Source organism: Macaca mulatta, chromosome 9 (genome assembly GCF_049350105.2).
Source record: "Macaca mulatta isolate MMU2019108-1 chromosome 9, T2T-MMU8v2.0, whole genome shotgun sequence".
Classification (NCBI taxonomy): Eukaryota; Metazoa; Chordata; class Mammalia; order Primates; family Cercopithecidae; genus Macaca; species Macaca mulatta.
Window position 1 is genome coordinate 100,963,483 of NC_133414.1, and position 22,871 is coordinate 100,986,353.

Genomic DNA, 22,871 nt, shown 5'->3' on the forward strand with positions numbered 1-22,871 from the left:
TTTTATTTCCAAAATTTTAATATTTTAAAACCATGCTGTAGTGTGTGTGTATATATTAAATGGTCAGGGAAATCTATTGGGAGATCTTAGAATTGGAATTGCTTAGTCAACATGAGTGCATATTATTTTAAAACGACAATTTTTTCAATCCTCATCCATACTGAGTTGGACAAATCATGTAAATGTTATCAATCAGATACATTAAATACCTGGCTTAAATTCAGTTTCTTAATTACTAGTGAATTTAGATGTTTATTTCTTGTGACTTAACTGTTTATATTTCTCTTATTACTTGCTCATGTCACTTGCCCATTTTACTCAACTCTTTCTTACTGTTATGCAAATGATTCCTATAGTTTAGAGATAATAGATATTATAGCTGTCAGTGGTGCAAACTTTTTTATTCTTGTTGAAAAGATTTTTAAAAGTACTATTCAAGCATTTACAAAATATTTTATTTAAAATAATTTTAGACTTTCAAAATATTTTGGAAATAGTACACAAAGCTTTTATACAAACTTTACCCATATTCCTCAAATATTAACACCTTGCAAAACCACAGTAGTTGTCAAAACCAGTAAATTAACACTGATACAGTACTATTGTCTAATCTGCAGATCTTATTCAAGTTTCACCGAAGTCCTTCTGGGCAAGGATCCTGTCGGGGATCATACATTGAATTCATTTGTTATGCCTCCTTAGTCTCTTTTAATCTGCAGCAGTTCCTGAGTCTTTCTGTCTTTCATGATCTTGACACTTTTTAAGAGCACTGGCTGATTGTTTCGTAGAAAACACCTTGATTTGGGTTTATTTGATGTTTCTTCATGAGTATGTAATCAAGAGAGTGACCTAGTCTGATGATGGTCAAAAATAAGTTGCCTGAAAAAGAGATGCTTAAGCTAACACTGCAAAGATGGGTAGAAAGTGGAAGTGTGAACTGAGGATGGAGTGCCTTTGCATTGACTTTGCATAGTGCATCTCAGCAACTGAAAGAAGCCAGTGGAGGAGGTGGTGTGAAAGAAGGCTCTAAGGAGGCAGTCTGGTCAGACCCAGCTTTGTGGGACTCATTAAGGATATAGGATATTAACAGCAATAGAACATCATTCAAGTGCTTTAAGCAAAGGAATGGCAATATCTGAATCAGATTTTTTAAAGATCACCACAGGTAGTTTCTTCACCAGGTAGAATTAATCGAAGGGGAGCAAGACAGAAACAAATACAACAATTAGAAGGCAATTCTAGCAATGCAGGCAGAGAAAAGGGTGGGGTGTACATTAAAGAGCCTCCCTGCAAAGATGGTGAAAACCTGCAGCTTTGAGAGATGCTTTGGAAGGCGAGTCTGAATCTGCACATGCAGATGGTAGAATGGATGTGGGGTTAAGGGAAAGGGTAGGTGCAGGATTGCTAATATCAGAGTTTGCCAGATTTTGTGTAAATGACTGGATGTTGGTACCATCCATGGAGATGAAAGACAATTCTTCACCTTCTGATAGTGAAGTCAGAAGCATCACCATCTCCAATTCATTTAGATGTCAACATTTACAATATCTTTGCTTATTTATGCTCCTGTATCTCGTTACAGCCACTTAGCTTCCAAGTTCTATGGTTTTTCCTTCTGAATCTTCCCCAATAACTGTTTGTCCTTCTCCATTTCTTTCATTGCTCTTCAGTTTGGACAAGGGTTTCCTCATTCCCGTGTTGCATACTTGCTTCCTCTCTGGGCTACCAATTCCTCTCTTCTCTGTAACTTTATCCATCGCTTCCAGAGTATTTGCATTTAATAATTATGTACTAAGTGCCTCGTTAGGGCAGATCACCTTGTTGGGAAGAGTTGGGAATTAAGTAAGTTAAGTATATTTTAGATAACTGGAGTCAATTCCCAGTTATAATTGAGGCAGAAGGAAAAAGGCCATTCTGCCTAGCGGTCAAGAAAGGTCCATATTCTTCTTTCACTCTTTACATAAAAATAAATTCCACATGGATCAAATATATTTATCCAAAAATGGCTAACCACAGAAGTACCAGAAAAAAGATTGGTAGACATATTTATTTCAAGACCTTTTAAAGAATGTTGAGAAACCTAGATACCATAAAGAAAATAGGTCCACTTGAAAGCTTAAATTTTAAAAATTCTATGTAAAAATTAAACAACTTTCAAGCACGAATGTCAACTGAACTAATAATTATAGAAGGAATAATGGAAATAGAAAAATGGCCACTTTCAAACACCACAATAATTGTCTTGGGGAAAAAAATCTTTGGATGCTAAAATTAGTGGGCAATGGTATATTTGCATAGTCTCCCTACAAGATACTTTTCAATTGTAAAGAGAAAAATAGTATCGGGAAGAACCTGAGAGATATAACTTAAACAAATATCAAGATTAACATCAATAATTGAACAAATCAATAACATATGTCTCCTGATACATTATGAAGGATACACCATCACTTATAAGGTATTTTTGCCAAAAAAAAAATGCATAACTCTCATTGTTTTCTGTATTTCATCTTTGTCACAGTTACCACAATCTTTATTAGATAATTGTGTACATAATTGTTTGTTATTTTTACACCTTTCTGCCCCATTCCAGGCCCCTAGCAGAATGTAAGGTCCATAAAAGCACAGAGTAGGGGCTTTATAAGTAACATTGAATAAATGAATGAATGAATAAATTTATTTGGAGCTATCAATATTTACAGGAAAGATCCATCTAGCCTTGGACTGTATCAAATGAAAAATCACAGTTGGGTGTCCTGGTGGAAATGGATGGAGGACATTTGAAGGTACAATGCTAAAGCTCAAATTAAGCCGAAGCCACAATTTAAAAAAAAAAGTGTCTTGTAAAATAAAGATTTATCAAGAGAAAAAGATGGAATATTAATATTTGAGATGCAGGGTGAGGGAGGAGAAAGGAAACACCTCCACTTCAGAGAGGCCAAGGCAGGAATTGATTTTAAATAGGGAATGTTCAGCAGCTCAGGGCCAGGTGCCTCGTGGGGGTTTGTAACTGTTTAATGCAGTGAGTCTCAAGTTTTAGTGTGCATAAAAACATCCTGGGCTGCTTGACAAAAACTAGAGATCCCTGGGGCACCCTTCCCAGAAATTTTGATTCAGTGGGGCCTATCAATCTGTGGGGTTTGTGTGTGTGTGTCTGCGTGCGTGCGTGTGTGTGTGTGTGTGTGTGTGTGTGGCCAGCACACCTCTCCTCCACCAAGTCATTGTAATGCAGGCAGGTTATCCAGGAACCACTCCCAGAGGGAACATGGCATAAAAATCAGGGGGATGTCAGCTCTAGGGTAGGAAGGTAGGAAGCGGATGAGTGGTGAGCAAATAGGAACAGCAGATGACCACTTGCTAACAACTTTGCCAGAATAAGGAGCTCTTCAAGAAAACTCTTTAAAATGGATTGCCAGGGAAAGTTAAGAAGGAAACTGTCTTTTCTGCTTCTGCCTACTGCATCGGAGAGATTGTCCAGTGCACAACCAAACATATGAATACAGCCTCCATTGGGACATGTTAAACGGTTAAGATTCTTATGGTTGGAGAACAGTGGAGAAGCAGTGAATGAGAAGTACTTCAGGATAGCCCTCTTTTGCTTTTGAATAATAGTGCTGGACTCAGTTCATTTTGTTGAACTACTGTCCTTAAGAAAGTTATGAAACTTAAATAAAATTGATTAATAATGCCCAAGGACTAACTCCATTTCTGAGCTTTCAGGCAACTGGCAGGCAGGAAAATGATGCTATTTAAAACATTTATTTGGGACTCATTATACTTCATTGAACTAAGTATTTTTTGGATAATATTTTCTTAAAAGCAAATTGCAATAAAAAAGGAAGTATATTAAAATGTACATTAAAGTTTAGTGCCTTATGGGTAGCTTATCTTTAGAAATGCATTATTTCCAAGAATTTTAAGTATTTTAGCAGGAGGAGAGCACAGTTAGCAAGTTCATATGAATTTATGGTGAAAAAATACCTGTGTACAAATGTGAATCTCCAGCACCTCAAATTCATTTGCCAAGTGTTTTGTGATGCATATTAATTGAATCATCACATTTAGAAAAGAATCTAAAATGAGTACAATGATGAGCATATGAAATGCCTTTTATATACCACAAAAATGTAGAATTTATATTAAAAACCAGCAAATATTTTGAATTGAACTGTGTCTAGGTAGAATAATTATGGATTTGAATTTGTTAACTACATATACCATGTAGTCAGTCCACAGACACGAAGTCATTCTGCCGATGAAAAAAGTGAAGGGGGCCGGGCACGGTGGCTCACGCCTGTAATCCCAGCACTTTGGGAGGCTGAGGCGGGTGGATCACCTGAGGTCAGGAGTTCGAGACCAGCCTGGCCAAAATAGTGAAACCCCGTCTCTACTAAAAACACAAAATTAGCCAGGCATGGTAGCCCATGCCTGTAATCCCAGCTACTCGGGAAGCTGAAAGAGGGGAATCGCTTGAACCTAGGAAGTGGAGGTTGCAGTGAGCTGAGATTGCACCATTGCTCTCCAGCCTGGGCAACAAGAGTGAAACTCCCTCTCCAGAAAGAAAAAAAAAAAAAAAAAGAAGGGAATGAATTTCCTTTTATTTCTTTGGCAGGGAGGAGATTATGAATCAGATATTTGTAATGCTGAACTGAAATCTTCATTTCCACAGTAAATTTTGTCATTCTTGTCCAAGGCCCAAGGATGTGACCTTCTCTTGGATTTTCCCGATTACTATGAGAGGCCAGTCGTTAGTGTTGTTGTATGACTGTGAGTATGAGCTCTGGACTCCTGCACATCTGGAGTCCCTGCTCTGTCATTTGGTTGAGTTACTTATCTCTTCTAGGTTTTAGTTTTCTTATCTGTAAAATGGAAATCATGGTCGTAATCATTTGTTGACTGTTTACTGTCACCAAGCATTGTGCTATATGTTTTACAAGCATTATCTCACTTCACCTTCTCAGTACCTCTATTCATTAGATACAATTATCAACCTCCTTTGCAGTTTGGGAAGCTGCAATTCTGCAGTTAGTGGTTCTTGGAGCCAGAATTTGAATTCAGATGTTCTAACCCTGGAGACTGCGTGTCTAATCCCAAGGCTCAACTGCCTCCTATTGGAAAAGGCTAACTGAGATCATGTGTGTTCATGCATCCATTGGCCAGGGAAGGAAAGCATTCTGTTAATGGTACCTGTTATTATTATATAGCCTCATTTTTTGTTTGTTTGTTTGTTTTTTTTTGCTATCTTTTTCTATTGAAGACGACATAGCACCTCACCTGCTCAGAATTCAGCTCGCTCTTACCTAGAAGACAGTCTGGGAAAAAAACAAGTAAGATAAAAGGCTTTTTGAGCAGCAAAATTAGAAATCATGTAGCACATTCACTGTAACCAGCAGGTAGTTCACACAGAAGATCTCTCCTGATGCACACCGAGTCTACACTTTAATTCATAAATAGTCTCAAATAATTTTATCAGTGAGAGAAAATAGATTAAAGGAGGAAAAAGACCGAAGTCAAGAAGTTTAGTAAATAAGTTGCCTTTTAATTGATTTTTTTCCAAATGAATGACAGATTAAACGGAGCAACTTAGAAATGGAGGGAAGCATTGTTATTGGCAGGTACATGAAATAAAATGTTGAATTATCAAGAAAAGGTTAATGTTTCTATATTAAGGAGTAAATAATATATCTTAGAACTGTTTCCCTTCAAAAATATTTAAATCTCACAATATTTTATTATTATTGTTTACTATTTTACTATTCAGAATCACCTTTTTTGTCATGGGATTCATATAGCTAAAGATTTTCTTGTATTTCCAGAGGAATCCTATACTAATTAGGGAGCATATTACAGAATCCTAAGTGTCTTATGTAATGGCATTTTAAATCTTATATAATCACACTTTAGAAGAGAACGGTTGCAGGGTAAGATCAGCAGCCCAGCCATGTGAGCAAGGAGCCGGGCTCATCCACCCTTGGGCTCTGCCATCCTCCAGACACTGGCTGTCCTTGGGCTTGACCCTTCTAGGTTGCAAAATGGCTGCTGCCTTTTAAGACTTATGTGAAGTCACATGTTCAGCTGATGAAAAGGCATATATTCCCGAGGCTGTCTCTTTGCATTAGAGATGGAAATTTCTCACAGAATCCTCCCAACAGATTTCCCCTCAGGTCTCATTGTCCGATATTTGGTCACCTGCCAACCAGCCAAGTCCCGATTACAAGGGAGACTGAGAAGAAAGTGACTATCTCTAGTGGGACTGGGCCCTGCTGGCGAGGAAGAAGTAGTGGTGGCTAGGGGATAGATAACTGTTGTCAAAAGCTCATTGCAAAGAAGCAAGTAATTACACATCAACCAACCATCTGATATCTGTAATATAAGTCAACTTTTAGCAGAGGTCATTAACCTCACCTCTCCAACATTTGCTGTGAGAAAGAATCTGATTTTCTTTGAGTTTCTTCCTGCAAGCTGGGAACTATAATGGAACTTTTATGTATTACCTCATTTAAGCTTTAGTTGAATTCTTCTGGAAAGCTGTTGTTAGCCCTATTTAATAGATGAAGCTAAGGTGCACAAAAAGGTTAAATAAGCTGCTGTAACACTCCCAACTAGTGATAGAAACTGGATCCTCCTAAAGTAGTATATGGTCCCCAAACCTGAGATCTTCATGCTAAGGGCACCGAACCACTTCATCTTGGTGGCTGGATAAAAAGTTTGTATTACGCTATGCAAAATAATTATTTTATGGCCCAGTGTGTGACTTGCTTGCCCTCAGAGTAGCCTAGATCTACCTCCAAGTAATTTAACACATACATCAGGAGTGGTTTATTTAATCATCTTTCCTGTAACAACTGTATTCTTGCTCATTGATCTGATAGAAACCATTCTGTTGTGACTGGTATATTTAATGTGGAATATACCTCTAAAAGTAACAGACAAGCACCTGGCACCTAGTAAATGATCATATATAGTACTTACAATTATGGGGAAAAATCCAATAAAGGCTATTTCTAATATTATGATCATTTCATTTTTATCTTATCAATATTTTAGTACAGATAATATATCATCTAGGTCACAGCATATTGCTGATTGCAGATATTACAGAAGATAAGTGTAAAAACAAATCAATGTAATCTTTGCTTTTGATGGCTGAATTTTTATTTTTATTTTTTATTTATTTTTTATTTTTTAATCAGCATTTTTATTAATTGCTATTTTTTAAATTATTATACTTTAAGTTCTAGGGTACATGTGCATAACGTGCAGGTTTGTTACATATGTATACTTGTGCCATGTTGGTGTGCTGCACCCATCAACTCGTCAGCACCCATCAACTCGTCATTTACATCAGGTATAACTCCCAATGCAATCCCTCCCCGCCCCTCCCCGCAATAGGACCCGGTGTGTGATGTTCCCCTTCCCGAGTCCAGGTGATCTCATTGTTCAGTTCCCACCTATGAGTGAGAACATGCGGTGTTTGGTTTTCTGTTCTTGCAATAGTTTGCTGAGAATGATGGTTTCCAGCTGCATCCATGTCCCTACAAAGGACACAAACTCATCCTTTTTTATGGCTGCATAGTATTCCATGGTGTATATGTGCCACATTTTCTTAATCCAATCTGTCACTGATGGACATTTGGGTTGATTCCAAGTCTTTGCTATTGCGAATAGTGCCGCAATAAACATACGTGTGCCTGTGTCTTTATAGCAGCATGATTTATAATCCTTTGGGTATACCCCGAGTAATGGGATGGCTGGGTCATATGGTACTTCTAGTTCTAGATCCTTGAGGAATCGCCATACTGTTTTCCATAATGGTTGAACTAGTTTACAATCCCACCAACAGTGTAAAAGTGTTCCTATTTCTCCACATCCTCTGCACCATCTGTTGTTTCCTGACTTTTTAATGATTGCCATTCTAACTGGTGTGAGATGATATCTCATTGTGGTTTTGATTTGCATTTCTCTGATGGCCAGTGATGATGAGCATTTTTTCATGTGTCTGTTGGCTGTATGAATGTCTTCTTTTGAGAAATGTCTGTTCATATCCTTTGTCCACTTTTTGATGGGGTTGTTTGTTCTTTTCTTGTAAATTTGTTTGAGTTCTTTGTAAGTTCTGGATATTAGCCCTTTGTCAGATGAGTAGATTGCAAAAATTTTCTCCCATTCTGTAGGTTGCCTGTTCACTCTGATGGTAGTTTCTTTTGCTGTGCAGAAGCTCTTTAATTTAATGAGATCCCATTTGTCAATTTTGGCTTTTGTTGCCATTGCTTTTGGTGTTTTAGACATGAAGTCTTTGCCCATGCCTATGTCCGGAATGGTAGTACCGAAGTTTTCTTCTAGGATTTTTATAGTTTTACATCTAACATTTAAGTCTCTAATCCATCTTGAATTAATTTTCATATAAGGAGTAAGGAAAGGATCCAGTTTCAGCTTTCTACTTATGGCTAGCCAATTTTCCCAGCACCATTTATTAAATAGGGAATCCTTTCCCCATTTCTTGTTTTTGTCAGGTTTGTCAAAGATCAGATGGCTGTAGATGTGTGGTATTATTTCTGAGGACTCTGTTCTGTTCCATTGGTCTATATCTCTGTTTTGGTACCAGTACCTTGCTGTTTTGGTTACTGTAGCCTTGTGGTATAGTTTGAAGTCAAGTAGCGTGATGCCTCCAGCTTTGTTCTTTTGGCTTAGGATTGTCTTGGCAATGCAGGTTCTATTTTGGTTCCATATGAACTGTAAAGCAGTTTTTTCCAATTCTGTGAAGAAACTCATTGGTAGCTTGATGGGGATGGCATTGAATCTATAAATTACCTTGGGCAGTATGGCCATTTTCACGATATTGATTCTTCCTATCCATGAGCATGATATGTTCTTCCATTTGTTTGTTTCCTCTTTTGTTTCACTGAGCAGTGGTTTGTAGTTCTCCTTGAGGAGGTCCTTTACATCCCTTGTAAGTTGGATTCCTAGGTATTTTATTCTCTTTGAAGCAATTGTGAATGGAAGTTCATTCATGATTTGGCTCTCTGTTTGTCTGTTACTGGTGTATAAGAATGCTTGTGATTTTTGCACATTGATTTTTTATCTTGAGACTTTGCTGAAGTTTCTTATCAGCTTAAGGAGATTTGGGGCTGAGACAATGGGGTTTTCTAAATATACAATCATGTCATCTGCAAACAGGGACAATTTGACTTCTTCTTTTCCTAACTGAGTACCCTTGATTTCTTTCTCTTGCCTGATTTTCCTAGCCAGAACTTCCAACACTATGTTGAATAGGAGTGGTGAGAGAGGGCATCCCTGTCTTGTGCTAGTTTTCAAAGGGAATTTTTCCAGTTTTTGCCCATTCAGTATGATATTGGCTGTGGGTTTGTCCTAAATAGCTCTTATTATTTTGAGATACGTTCCATCAATACCGAATTTATTGAGCGTTTTTAGCATGAAGGGCTGTTGAATTTTGTCAAAGGCCTTTTCTGCATCTATTGAGATAATCATGTGGTTTTTGTCTTTGGTTCTGTTTATATGCTGGATTACATTTATTGACTTGCGTATGTTGAACCAACCTTGCATCCCAGGGATGAAGCCCACTTGATCATGGTGGATAAGCTTTTTGATGTGCTGCTGGATCCGGTTTGCCAGTATTTTATTGAGGATTTTTGCATCGATGTTCATCAGGGATATTGGTCTAAAATTCTCTTTTTTTGTTGTGTCTCTGGATGGCTGAATTTTTAAAATCCTTCAAAAGGGAAGTGAAGGGTGGGCCTAGATTTATTTATTTTTCCTGAAGTAGGGCTCAATCTGTAAGGCTGTGACTTGGGAGATCCTTCTTTGTGTCTCTGTCATTTAACACCTGGGAATGACCCTTTACCTCCCTTTATCTAAATCAGATTAGGTCATTGAAGTCTGTAGACTGAGTTACAATAATTTTCTTTATCTATCTCCAACTGAGTAAATTGCACCATATTCTTCCTGGAAAACATGACCACTAACCCAGTGGCTGTTGGTTTGGCCAATTAGAAATGAGACTCCAGGAGGAGGTATAAGGTACTCTGTCCTCTCTTAACTGCCAGTGGGCCACACCTCCTTATCCAGGTCACTAGGGCACTCAAGTGCCTGGGAGAAAATGGCACATTTGGGTGATGGTCTCGCTGGCTTTTTACTGTATGCTGAGTCTCTTAGGAGACTGTTCGCTGCCTAGTAGTCACCTCCTTTCTGAATTCTGGAAAATATTTCTCTGTGGATGAAAATGGGTCAGGATTCTGAACTTTGCCACACACACACACGCACACACACTATTTTAAGAGAAAGAAAGAAAGAGAGAGAGAGACAGAAAGAAAGAAAAGAAAGAAAGAGAAAGAAAGAAGGAGTTAAAGAAATTAAGGCTGAAAAAATCACAAAATAAGCACCATGCTGGGTCAGATATTTTCCTCTGTTCATTCTTGCATTGTTTGCTGCTAGTTTTAAAGGGCAGAATTGTTGAGACTCTTCCATGTTTCCGTGGGGGACTTCAGACTTGGAGAGATTGCAGGGACACAGAAGCCAAGAGGATTTTGCTATGGTTATATAGAGAGTAAACTGTTACAAGCTCAGAGCTGTAAAATATCAATTTGGAGAGGATACCTGCCCCCTCCCAGGCCATTCATGGATGAGAATGCAGTTTTGCCACATCCCCTCTGGGCACAGTCGACTGCTCAGTTGGTTCTGGGAGCTACTTGTTAGCTGAATCTCTGGGACAGGAGTTGGCCTCCATGTGCTCACTGTGAATATGTAGGATTCTGACATCGTGATTCCCCTCATTCTTGTGAGTCAGGATTAACAGAAATCAGATACTCCCCTATTCCTCTATAAAAGGACAGATTAAAGAAAAAAAAATGATGATGTCTTTGGAGGTTATGGTCAGGAAAAGGAGCTAGCAATAAAAGCAAGAAGGCAAGAGCTCTGAAGCAAGAACTTTCAAGAGGTATCTTACAGGTTAAATAGATCACAAGGCTGCAGTTCAGATCTTCAGATGTTATCAAACCATAAGAATGTGAGGTAGAGGTTAGGGAGTAGGCTGAGATTAAAACAGGCATTTCTGATTAATGTTTTCCATTAGTTCTAAGCCACGCTGAAAGCATGGCTTTGACAAGCCCCCTGGCGAATGAGGAAAGTAAACCTTGGAGGGGGCTCAGTAAAGGATATTTAGCAGGCAAATGATAGAGCCTAGACTCACACCCAGGCTTATCTCACTCCAAAGGCTGTTTGCACCATGTGCTTTATAGCACTTTGGACCTCCACTTTGGAGGGGGAATTTGTTTTATTCTTGCATGATACTGAATACTTCCCATTAATTAGCATCTGTGGATCTCAAGTACTATGAGGTGAAGTACCTCTTACTGTACCCTCAGTTCAAATTTTCTAATTGTTTTAGTAAGACCACAGTAGCACAAATGGAAAGTGGTACTTGCCATTAATGTTCCCTGTTTTAGATTCTCCTGGCCCACTTTATTTCTGATTAGATTGAGGTAGCATGGTGAGTTTTTATTTTATTTCTTTGCATTGTTGATCTAGAGCCATGGTTTTCAAACTTTATTGGTCTTGGAACCCCTTTACAGTCTTAAGTACTAAGGACACTAAAAGACTTTGTTTATGTGAGTTATATCTATTTATATTTACTGTATTAAAAATCAAAACAGACATTTATAAGAGTATGCAAGTAAGCATTCCATTAACTCTTGTACCCTCTGGAAATCTCCACTATACAACTGTGAAAGATTGATATTTAAAAAGCCAAATAATGTTTTAGTAATATTATGAAAGTAATATTGACTTCACAGACTCCCTGACAGGATTGTGGGAAACCTTGACCATATTTGGAGAGCCACTGAACTAGAAAACATACCTGTGTTTGTTGATATTGGCAATTCTTTACAATGCAACTATAAGTGCCGGAACTGGGGGCAAAAAATAAAGGAATTAAGGCAAGACCATCAGGTAATAAATGGCTTAAAAAATAGTTACTGACCAGTCTGTGAACTTCTTTCATCTTAGATTTGAGGGGAGTTGGCTTCTATTTCTGAATTTTGAATATATTCATATGTGGGAGTGAATAGTTTTTATCTATAGTAGTTTAATAAACTCTGATGTTTAAAATATGTTTAAACATTTCATACATATGGAAGCTCATTACGGAGATGTTTATTTCATTGTTTCTGCTCACAGTTACCATTGTTTTTTGGTCACCCAGCCCTGAATCCACCTCTCCTCTCTTGGCATATCCCACTGCCTCCTACAAGAGGATAAAGTGCTAGATATTTACATCTTCGGCCATCTTTTCAGCCAGGCTGCAGGCATGGGACCCAGACTCTGCCAGTCAGACACCTGCATCTCATGCTTTGAAATAGAAACTAGAGACATAGAGAAGTACATGGCAGCTGCACGTTATTCCCAGGGCAGCAGCTAGTTGCTGGAGTTGCTGGTGTTGGTGGTAGAAGCTGCAGAATCCCCTGTTCATCAAGTGATAGAGATAGCGGAGGTGTTTTCACCAGACCAGTGCTGCTGTGTAGTCTGGGACAGTGTTCTTGGATCTGTAGCTTCCAAACCTGATTTCTCTGGCCCTCCTAGAAGTTTGTGTTTCTTCATTATCCTTCTGTGAATTCAAGAGTCAGACCTTTGCCTGCAACGAAGAATCCTGCTTAATGTAGTGTCTGTCAAAGTATTGTTTGGAAACCTCATGTGTTGGAATCACTGGGCCATATCTGACAATACCTACTTGTGGGCTTAAAACCGATGGATTCAGAATCCTTAGAGTGGGTCTTAGGAAACTGCATTTTAAACAGATCTCAGGGTTATGTGATTTTAGATGCAGTGAAGTTTAAAAACCCCTATCCTAGTATTTTCAACTTTTTAAAGTCTATGCTCTCTCTTTATGAATCTGAGCAATCATTAAAAGAAATAATTCTACTCTTTTTTATTTATCTTTTATTTTATTTTATTTTTGAGCTGGAGTCTTGCTCTGTCACCCAGGCTGGAGTGCAGTGGCGCGATCTTGGCTCACTGCATCCTCCGCCCCATGGATTCAAGCAATTCTCCTGCCTCGGCCTCCCTAGTAGCTGGGATTACAGGTGTGCACTACCACGCCTGGCTAATTTTTGTATTTTCAGTACAGACGGGGTTACACCATGTTGCCCAGGCTGGTCTTGAACTCCTGACCTCAGGTGAACCGCCTGCCTCGACCTCCCAAAGTGCTGGGATTACAGGTGTGAATCACTGTGTCTGGCCAATTCTACTCTTTTATAAGGCCCTAATAAATGACTTACTAGTGTTTCCTTGTTCCCCTCCCTCCCCGGCTTCACATTCCCCATAAACCTTTGCTCTGTCTTTTTAACTCTTTTAACGTCTTTTCCTGGTTTACTTCTTCTCACTGAGAAGTTTTAATTCCTCAGTTGGTATTGCCTACATTCAGTGGTGCCAAAATTGTTAACTCGACTTCTAAACTGCACTGTGATGAACCATGTTTTTTCTTTCTTGGGCATTTTTGTAGCCTGCAGGCTTAGAGCTCAGTGTTTACCCCAGGGGATTACTGGAGACAATGGAGGAGAAAGACTGGAATACAAGAGTAATTTTTCTTGAAGGGTTCCTCCACCATGGATTTAGGCCAGAAAACAGCACTGGAGGTGTTGATTGATTTACTTCTGAGATTTCTAGAATCACTGAATATTATAACTGAAAATAATCCATCTTAACCCCTTGTTTCCTTAATGAGGAAGTCAGGAGAAGATCCATGTTCAAAGTCATCTAAGTGATACGTGGGGTATGAAGGACAAAATAAATTTAGAAGTGGAAAGTGGTGATGCAGAGCTTGACCTAAACGAGCATAAAAAGGATGGGAATTACTAACATTTATTGAATTAATATTTGAACTTGGGTACATTCACTTGACTTCTCTGAGCCTCAGTTGTCTCAACTATAAAATAAAGATTCTAATAATAGCTAACATTGATAAAATATTGACTATATGCTAGGAGCTATTGATACTCTAAGGACTTTATGTGCTAACTCATTTGATCCTAGCACAACCACGTGATGTAGGAACCACTGTTTCTCCCATTTTGTAGATGCGCAGAAAGTCTATATAACTTCCCTGCAGTCACACAGCTAAGCGTATTTGTTTTCTATTGCTGCTTTACATATTTTTATGAAATTAATGGCTTAAATATACATGTATTATCTTGCTGCTTTTTGGGTCAAGAATCTAGGCACAGCTTATCTAGGTCCCCTGCTCATGGTCTCACAAGGCAGCAATTGACTTGTTGACATGGGCTAGAGTCTCATCAGAGGCTTGGAGTCATGTTCCAAGCTTGTGTGGTCATTGGCAGAATTAATTTCCTTGCAGCTTTGGAACTTGTGGTGGCTGAGTCTTTAAGGCCAGCAGGAGAGAATCTGCTTCTTTTAGAGGTCTTACCTGATTAGATCCAGACCACTCAGGATAATTTTTCTTTTAATTAACTTAACATTATTAGGGGGGATTCATATATCTACAGTATCTCTTCATCTTTGCCATATGATTCAACATAATCATGGGAATAATATTACACGACCTTTGCTATCTTCTATTGGTTAGAAGCCAATCACGGGTCTTAACCATACTCAAGCAGAGAGGATTACACAAACCGACAGATATCAAGACGCAGGAATCACAGAGCTATCTTAGAATTTTGCCTGTCATAGTTCTAAGGTTGAGTTTAAATCCAGACCGGCTCTAGGTTTAACAGTCCATGCTCATAATCAATATGATCCTCTTTATTCCTTTGAAGAAAGCGAACCTACTTTATAACCTTGCATAGAGTTCTAAGTAAGGTATCCCCCAGAAGATTCATACTGGGTGCCAGTCAAATGTTAATTATTTTCACACCTTCACTTTCAAAGGTCAGCTTCGAGAAACCATAACCACTTGCAGTTTTATATTTTCAGGAAGAGATTTCCAACAGTCTCTCTGAACACTCTGAACTTATAACTTAAGGTTATATAAGTTATTTCCATTTGTTCCTGTTTGTCTGAGGCAGAGATAACCCTGGGATTTGGGATTTCAAACTTGAGTCTCAAAAAATAACTTTAGTTCTGCTTCTTGTTTTTGAAACAGATGAAGTGATTGAGAAGAAACAGTGAACATCCTCATTTCACAGATAAGACAGCATGGATCAGCCTTTTACTGTGAATTCTCTGGTAGGTTGCACCAGCTGATATCTAACATTTGGTTGGAAAGCCCAAAAAGAAGAACAGAAACATACAAATGTGAAATGAGTCACAATTACTTTAAGAAGTTTAGCACTTGTAGTTTCTCATCCATCTGTGTGGTTGTCTCCTTTGAGGAAGTGACTAATAAAGCTATCTTTGTAAGACTTAAAAATACATTTTATTTTCCACAAAAGTCTAAAATTTTAGTTTATCTAGCTAGATTCCAGGAGTGTAGTCCTTTGGCAAAACACCAGGGAGAAGAATTTCAGAGTTGATATCTGAGGAGCTACTTAAAGCTCTTTGTGTCTCAGCTTCTTTATATAGATAAAAATTGGAGGCTCACCTTGTGTGGTGTTAGCTGAGAAAAACATACATAACACCTAGGTATTGCTTTGGATCCTTGTGTAAATGTCTTTGTACTTGACGCTCTTGTTCTTCTCACTTTTCCCCTCACTGCCCAGCACTGTGCACACTTTCTCTAGCTACATCACATGGGCTTATTCTGTGTCCTAGATCAGTCTCTGACTGTGAATATAGACACATTATGTAATCTCCATGGCCCTAATTTTGTACTTTTTGCCCAATGACAATTGGAAACAATATTTTTTGATGCTCCTAGCCTACCAAGATGGTACGATAAATGGAAACTGTCATTCCCATTTTCCTCCTCCCGAAGACCCTTCCCAACCACTCACAACGACCTTGTACCAGTGTGCAGTATACTAAATACCCTGTATGCACAGAGACTAGCACCAGGACATAAAGAAAGAGAGAGCCTGGTTCTTGTACTGAAATAGGTTGTGACCTAATGTTTTTTCTTGACCAAGAAAGTCCTTCACAGAGCTTAGTTGTCTTCAGAGTATGTTTGGAAAGTAGACAGTTGCAGAAATGTTTTCATTTTCTGTCCCCATGTTGTTGTTCCACTATGGTTAATAAATACTGACCCATTTCCACCTCTTCAGAGGAAGGAGTCATCTTTATGAGATGTCTTCTGTGTTTTTCTAGAACATTATATAACAATAATTAAAATTTTTATTGTATATGTCACTGTAAAAATGAACACAAAGGCTATGTATCTGGAAAATTTGTGTTTTCATCCAAGAAACTTGCATGCAAATGAAATATTATAGATTGGCCGGGCGCGGTGGCTCACGCCTGTAATCCCAGCACTTTGGGAGGCCACGGCGGGCAGATCACGAGGTCAGGAGATTGAGACCATCCTGGCTAACACCGTGAAACCCTGTCTCTACTAAAAATACAAAAAATTAGCCGGGTGCAGTGGCGGGCGCCTGTAGTCCCAGCTCCTTGGGAGGCTGAGGCAGGAGAATGGCGTGAACCTGGGAGGTGGAGGTTGCAGGAGCCGAGATCGTGCCACTGCACTTCCAGCCTGGGCGACAGAGTGAGACTCTGTCTCAAAAACAAACAAACAAACAAAAAAAAACTATAGATTGATGAAGACTTTAGGTTATTTTCTAGCTTATCTTTGAAATCAATTTTAAATTTGGGAAGGATAGGACCATTTAGAAGAGGAAAAATAATCTAATTTTCATTTTCAGGGAAAAAACTAATTATAATCTCTTGTTGCTTCCTTCTCTCACTTCTTTGTCTCTTTTATTTGATATACTTATTATCACATATGTGGCAGGGAAGATGCTACAGGGAACAGAGATAAATGGAAAGTGATCCCTTTTAAAACCCCAAGGAGTTCATAAGGGATCAGACACATTTGTACAGAAATAATTGTAACTCAGTGTGGACTATATAGTAGTAAAATATGAACACATTACTTTTATACATATGAGAGGCTGGAACCCCCTTTAGAAGACATTCTGATTTTCATAGATTTTTTTCTCTAGTCATTTTCTGATATCATTGAAGCAATTATCTGTGGTCAAATGACAATATTTTCTTTTAGTGCTGTTGAGTTCTATAGGTGAGTGTGGTTAGGGAAAAGCGGATGGATTGCTGTAGGATTTGAGACATCTCAACTGGAAAAGACCATATACTGAAGCCTGAGGCTCAAAGTTCAGAACTCCAATTTCTGTCTTTGATGTGGTGAAGCCATATAATAAAACGTACAAGGGAAATGGTATGGTTCTTACTTAATGAAGCCTTGAGAAACAAGTTCGTGGGTCTCTGGTTACATGTTAAACCTTTAGGACCAAGAATCATTTCAGATCTCTAGGGTTCTATTGGCTATACATTTACCACCAAAGTAGGCCAGATGGCATTGGAAGAACTCCAGATATCTAATTCACTATGCCCTGCCCCTGAAGGTTGGCTCAGTAATTCACGGCCAGACTAAAAGTATGCTTACCTTGACTTCTTTCATAGCTTTCGGCAGACCTGAATTAAGTGCTCCAGCCCCACAGTAGTCAGACTTGCAACCTACCCTTAACTGACCAAGGAGGCCTTGAGAGGCTAAATTTGCTCTAGGCTCACTCTGTTCTGGGAGCATCCAGCAATGGTAGAAGTGGTTGGTCTAAAGCCTTGCTTCTCAAACTGTGCATGCATAAGTACCTCTGGAAAGACGGATTAAAACATTGGTTCTCCAGCCTACCTCCAGAGGTCCTGAGATCCTGACTATAGGTCTGAGGTGAGACCTGTTAGGAATTTGCATTTGTAAGAAACTCCCAGTTGATGCTGATGCTGCTATTACATGGACCATGCTTTGAAATATGCTGATCTAAAGCAGGGGTCAGCAAACTATGGTCTAAGGGCCAAACCACCTGCTTGTTTTTATAAATAAAAATTGGGGGGACACAGCCAGGGTCATTTTTTTCCATATTGTTTATGGTGACTTTCATGCTGAGAGCTGAATTCAAGTTGCAATGGAAACCATATGGCTAGCAGAGCCTAAGACACTTGCTATCTGGCACTTAACAGAGAAAATTTCCTTTCTGAAGCACTGACTTTTTATTGAATAATCATTCTGAATTATGTATGTTCTGTGCTTTACCAAAAGTGCATAGATGCTGTTTTTATTAATAAAATCCAAATTACTATCACTGACATTTCTTAGTAACACATCATTATTTTCTTGGTTAAGGACTAACTTAACAGTGTAATTACTATTATACGGAAGTCTGAGACTCTTTTTATGTTTAAAAAAAATGGGAGGGGCATCCTTATGCTTGAAAAGGCTTCTCCAGGACTTATTTGTGTTTTTTGGTTTTGGTTTTTTTTTTTTTTTTTTTTTTAACTCAACGAAGATGCAGAGAGGCCCTGAAAACTTCTTACTAAACAACACTTATTCTGGAATAGAACTAAATCTTTACAGTAACTTGAATCCAAGTTACCTCCTTGGAGACCCTTCAGAGTAGACTGACATGAACCCTACAATGGCAGGAATTCATCTTATGACCTGCTTCACATGATCCCAGATAGAAGCATGCACAGGGATATGAGGGGCAATGATATTTTACCTAACATGACCTAAAACATTTGCATACCCTGGAACTTCCAGATAATTGTACCCTGAAACCTAAAGTGAGATCCCACTGCAATAAAACTGTATGTTTACCCTGGAGGTTTGTCTTTTTGTTGTATAAACCATGTTTACGCAAAAATGCTTTACTTTGATCACATCATTAACTTATGAAAAGATTTCCTTAGATGATAGTGTTAGGTTCCTCATAAAGAAAATACATCCGTAATATTAGTCATATCCTTTTCTTACTATAATCAGCAATTAATCAGAGATTTAAATTTTGCTTTACAGAAAAAGTTAGCTGCTATGCCTGACCATACAGATGTTTCCCTAAGCCCAGAAGAGCGAGTCCGTGCCCTAAGCAAACTTGGTTGTAATATCACCATCAGTGAAGACATCACTCCACGACGTTACTTTAGGTCTGGAGTAGAGATGGAGAGGATGGCGTCTGTGTATTTGGAAGAAGGAAATTTGGAAAATGCCTTTGTTCTTTATAATAAATTTATAACGTAAGTTTTTTAAAGGCCTCTGAAGTGAGAAAATTGGAAAAATATTTACATAGTTATTTTGATGTGGCAGTTTGGGTATCAGTAATGTTTTCATGTTCAGACCAATTGCACAGTCTCTAGGAGCTTTAAATGTTCAGGTTTTTAAATTACCAACTAATGTACTCACAGGCATCCCAACACCATCTCTGATGCTTAGGGTCAGGGAAGGCAGGAGGCTCCAAGGCCAGCACAATAATCTATTTAATACATGCTTCACTCTTCATAAATGTAATTTATTTTTTCATGCGATTTTCCCCAACAGAAACTGAAGCTTTATGAGAGCAGGAACTACAGTGTAGCTCCACTTAAAGCACCTAGAACATGTCATCAACATTAAAAAAGTTTGATTTGGTGGTTTGAGTCTGGGGGACAAGTTGGGAGACACAGGAAAGATCTGATTCAGGTTCAGGGATAGGTTCAGGAAACTCATTCAAGTTTCATATAGCATTTATTATTTTTTAAAAACATTTTATTTGGCTATGAAGAGCACTATGTACAAAAGAGCTGTCAAAATGTTGAGTAAAAGTGGCTACATCAAAACAGCCATATCAAACTATCAAATTTCCTATTAGACAGATATTTGCTAGTGGCATATCCTAGTTGAAGAGTTAACAGAAGTGGGACTTGGACTTGCCTTACTATAAATCTGGTAACTTACTAGTTGAAAGGATGTCCTGTTATCAATAATTATATCTTCTAAGCTGAACCTTCTATTTTTTTATTTTAATTGAAAGTCACGTGTCGATTACTTTTGCTAGCTTATTATTAATTTGATTTAAATTGACAAAAATTATATATATATTGTGGGTGTGCAACATGTTTTGATACATATATGCTTATATTGTAGAATGACCAAGTCAAGCCAATTAACATATTTATTACCCCACAGACCTTTTACTGAGACAGGGCCTCCCTGTTGCACAGGCTGAGTGCAGCGGCACAATCATAGCTCACTGCAGCCTCGACCTCCCAGGCTCAAGTGATCCTCCCACCTCAGCCTCCCAAGTAGCTGGGAGTACAGGCATGTGTCACCATGCTCGTCTAATCTTTTATTTTTGTAGAGACGGGATCTTACTATGTTGCCCAGGCTGATCTCCAGCTCCTGGATACAAGTGATCCTCCTGCTTTGGCCTCCCAAAGTCCTGGGATTATAGGCATGAGCTACTGTGCCAGACCCAAGCTGCATAATTATGCAATAAATTGTTATTAACTATAATCATCATATACACTGGACCTCCTGAACTTATTCCTCCTGTCTAACTGAAGTTTTGTATCCTTTGACCAACATCTCACCCCTTATCCTCACCCACTGGAACTCTAATAGCCACCTTACTACTGTCTGCCCTGCTATAAATTCAACTATTTTAGATTCCTTCTACATTATAAGTGAGATCATGCAGTGTTTGTGTTTCTGTGCCTGGCTTATTTCACATATAATTTCACTAGCTTAGTCAGGGGCTTAGCCTGAGAACATTTAAGTTGAAAGATACAATATTTTAAAAATTGCCTTCCATGGCTCAGCGCGGTGGCTCAAGCCTATAATCCTAGCACTTTGGGAGGCCGAGATGGGCGGATCACAAGGTCAGGAGATCGAAACCATCCTGGCTAACATGGTGAAACCCCGTCTAAACTAAAAAACACGAAAAATTAGCTGGGTGAGGTGGCGAGCGCCGGTAGTCCCAGCTACTCGGGAGGCTGAGGCAGGAGAATGGCGTGAACCTGGGAGGCGGAGCTTGCAGTGAGCCGAGATTGCGCCACTGCACTCCAGCCTGGGTGACAGAGTGAGACTCCGTCTCAGGAAAAAAAAAAAAAAATTGCCTTCCATGATTCTACCAAGGGCAAAATTAAAGGTGATTTACATGGTATACAAATTGAGATCTGCATTTTATCCAAGTTACTGAACTTGAAAATTTAGAGAATGGTTGGCAGTATTTACCCTACCTGGGAAAACCACTTGTTTTTAGAAAGTTAAGTAATAAATATGAAATTGGAAGTTATTCTCCACCATTGATAGCCAAGCTTTTCCAATAAATTTTGTTTCTGAATAAGTTACCAATTAATAATATTTCTTTTTCACCTTCTGCTCTGAAAGGCCCCTATATCTCAGAATTATTGTGTAATCAAAATATTTGAATTCTCTTGTGTGATAATTTGTAATTCACTCATTCTTCCTGGGCCTTAGTTCATCATCTACGAATGAAAGATTTATGGGAGAAAATCTCTGAGGTCCCCTCTGCTCTAAATGTCTTTGAATTTATTCTATTTATAAAGGCTTAGATAGCTAACAACTTTTAAAGCTTCTTTAAGCCTTAATTTTCTCATTTAAAATGGGAATTACTCTAACATTTCTGTCTAACCTATAGCCTGTCGTCAGAAGAAATTAAATGATGAGTATATGTGTGTATTATTTGGTTTACAGAATCAGTAAGTATAAGGCATATTATTTGATCAGAAACAGCATTTACAGCTCATTATGATTTTTCAAGGAAGGGTTATTCATTCATTTTGCAAATATTTATTGAGCACTTATTATGAGCTGGATTCTATTCTTCAGGCTGAGGATACATCGGTGCATAAAAAAGAGAATTCCCTGCCCTTGTGGTAGCAGTTTCTTCACTTTACCTGGAAGCGATGCACTGGGTTTCCTGTAGGAATTTCCTTTCATTGCGGCTGTCTCTTGTTCCTCAAATGGTGATGAAAAATAATGAATTCCTAATTAGCACCTCCTAATTCACTAGGGATTCTGGTTGTCACTTTTCTTAGTTACAAGTTTTCAGTTAAGAGTTTTTTGATACACACACGATGGCGCTGCTGGTTCATCAGTGGTCATTTGAGTTTTTTTCAAGAGTGAGAAGGAATTTACATCACTCTTTCCATGCTCTGATATTTTTATGTGATTCTCTGTGTTGCCAGCAGTACACAAAAGTAAGATGGTGCTCTTTTGGGGTTAAGCATGCAGTACCTGAGAAAGATCAAACGACTTGATGTGTTTAGAGAGTACCCTGACCTTAACCTTGTTAGCTCTGGTGCTTAGTTTGTTGAGTTTAACCGTTAATACCAAAATAATACTCATGCCAGACTTTAGTGAAAAGGCAGATAGAAAGACTGTAGGTAAATAAGTTATTAAACATGTGATTTTTGAAAAAAGATGCTCAGGCCGGGCGCGGTGGCTCAAGCCTGTAATCCCAGCACTTTGGGAGGCCGAGACGGGCGGATCACGAGGTCAGGAGATCGAGACCATCCTGGCTGACACGGTGAAACCCCGTCTCTACTAAAAAAAAAATACAAAAAACTAGCCGGGCGAGGTGGCGGGCGCCTGTAATCCCAGCTACTCGGGAGGCTGAGGCCGGAGAATCGTGTGAACCTGGGAGGCGGAGCTTGCAGTGAGCTGAGATCCGGCCACTGCACTCCAGCCTGGGTGGCAGAGCGAGACTCCGTCTCAAAAAAAAAAAAAAAAAAGAAAAAAGATGCTCATTCCCTTATTAGAAACCATGATTGAGCTTTTGCTGTTACATAATGCTAAGAACATGTTTTCTCTTTCTTAGCTTGTTTGTAGAAAAGCTTCCTAACCATCGAGATTACCAGCAATGTGCAGTACCTGAAAAGCAGGATATTATGAAGGTATTGTGGGTTTGCTTATCCACTGTGGAATCAAATGCTCTATAAGTATCCATTATTGATTCATT

General features: G+C 38.8%; 1 protein-coding gene across 3 annotated transcripts in view; it reads left to right on the forward strand.

The window, feature by feature from the left end:
* The window catches only part of STAMBPL1 (STAM binding protein like 1), a 48,324-nt gene that overhangs the window by 8,629 nt on the left and 16,824 nt on the right, over window positions 1-22,871 (forward strand). For all 3 annotated transcript variants that reach the window (XM_077944916.1, XM_077944917.1, NM_001261017.1), the window contains 3 exon segments: window positions 15,113-15,195; window positions 18,929-19,146; window positions 22,731-22,806. In XM_077944916.1, the coding sequence (XP_077801042.1) occupies window positions 15,166-15,195; window positions 18,929-19,146; window positions 22,731-22,806 (324 nt within the window). In that variant the 5' untranslated portion in view covers window positions 15,113-15,165.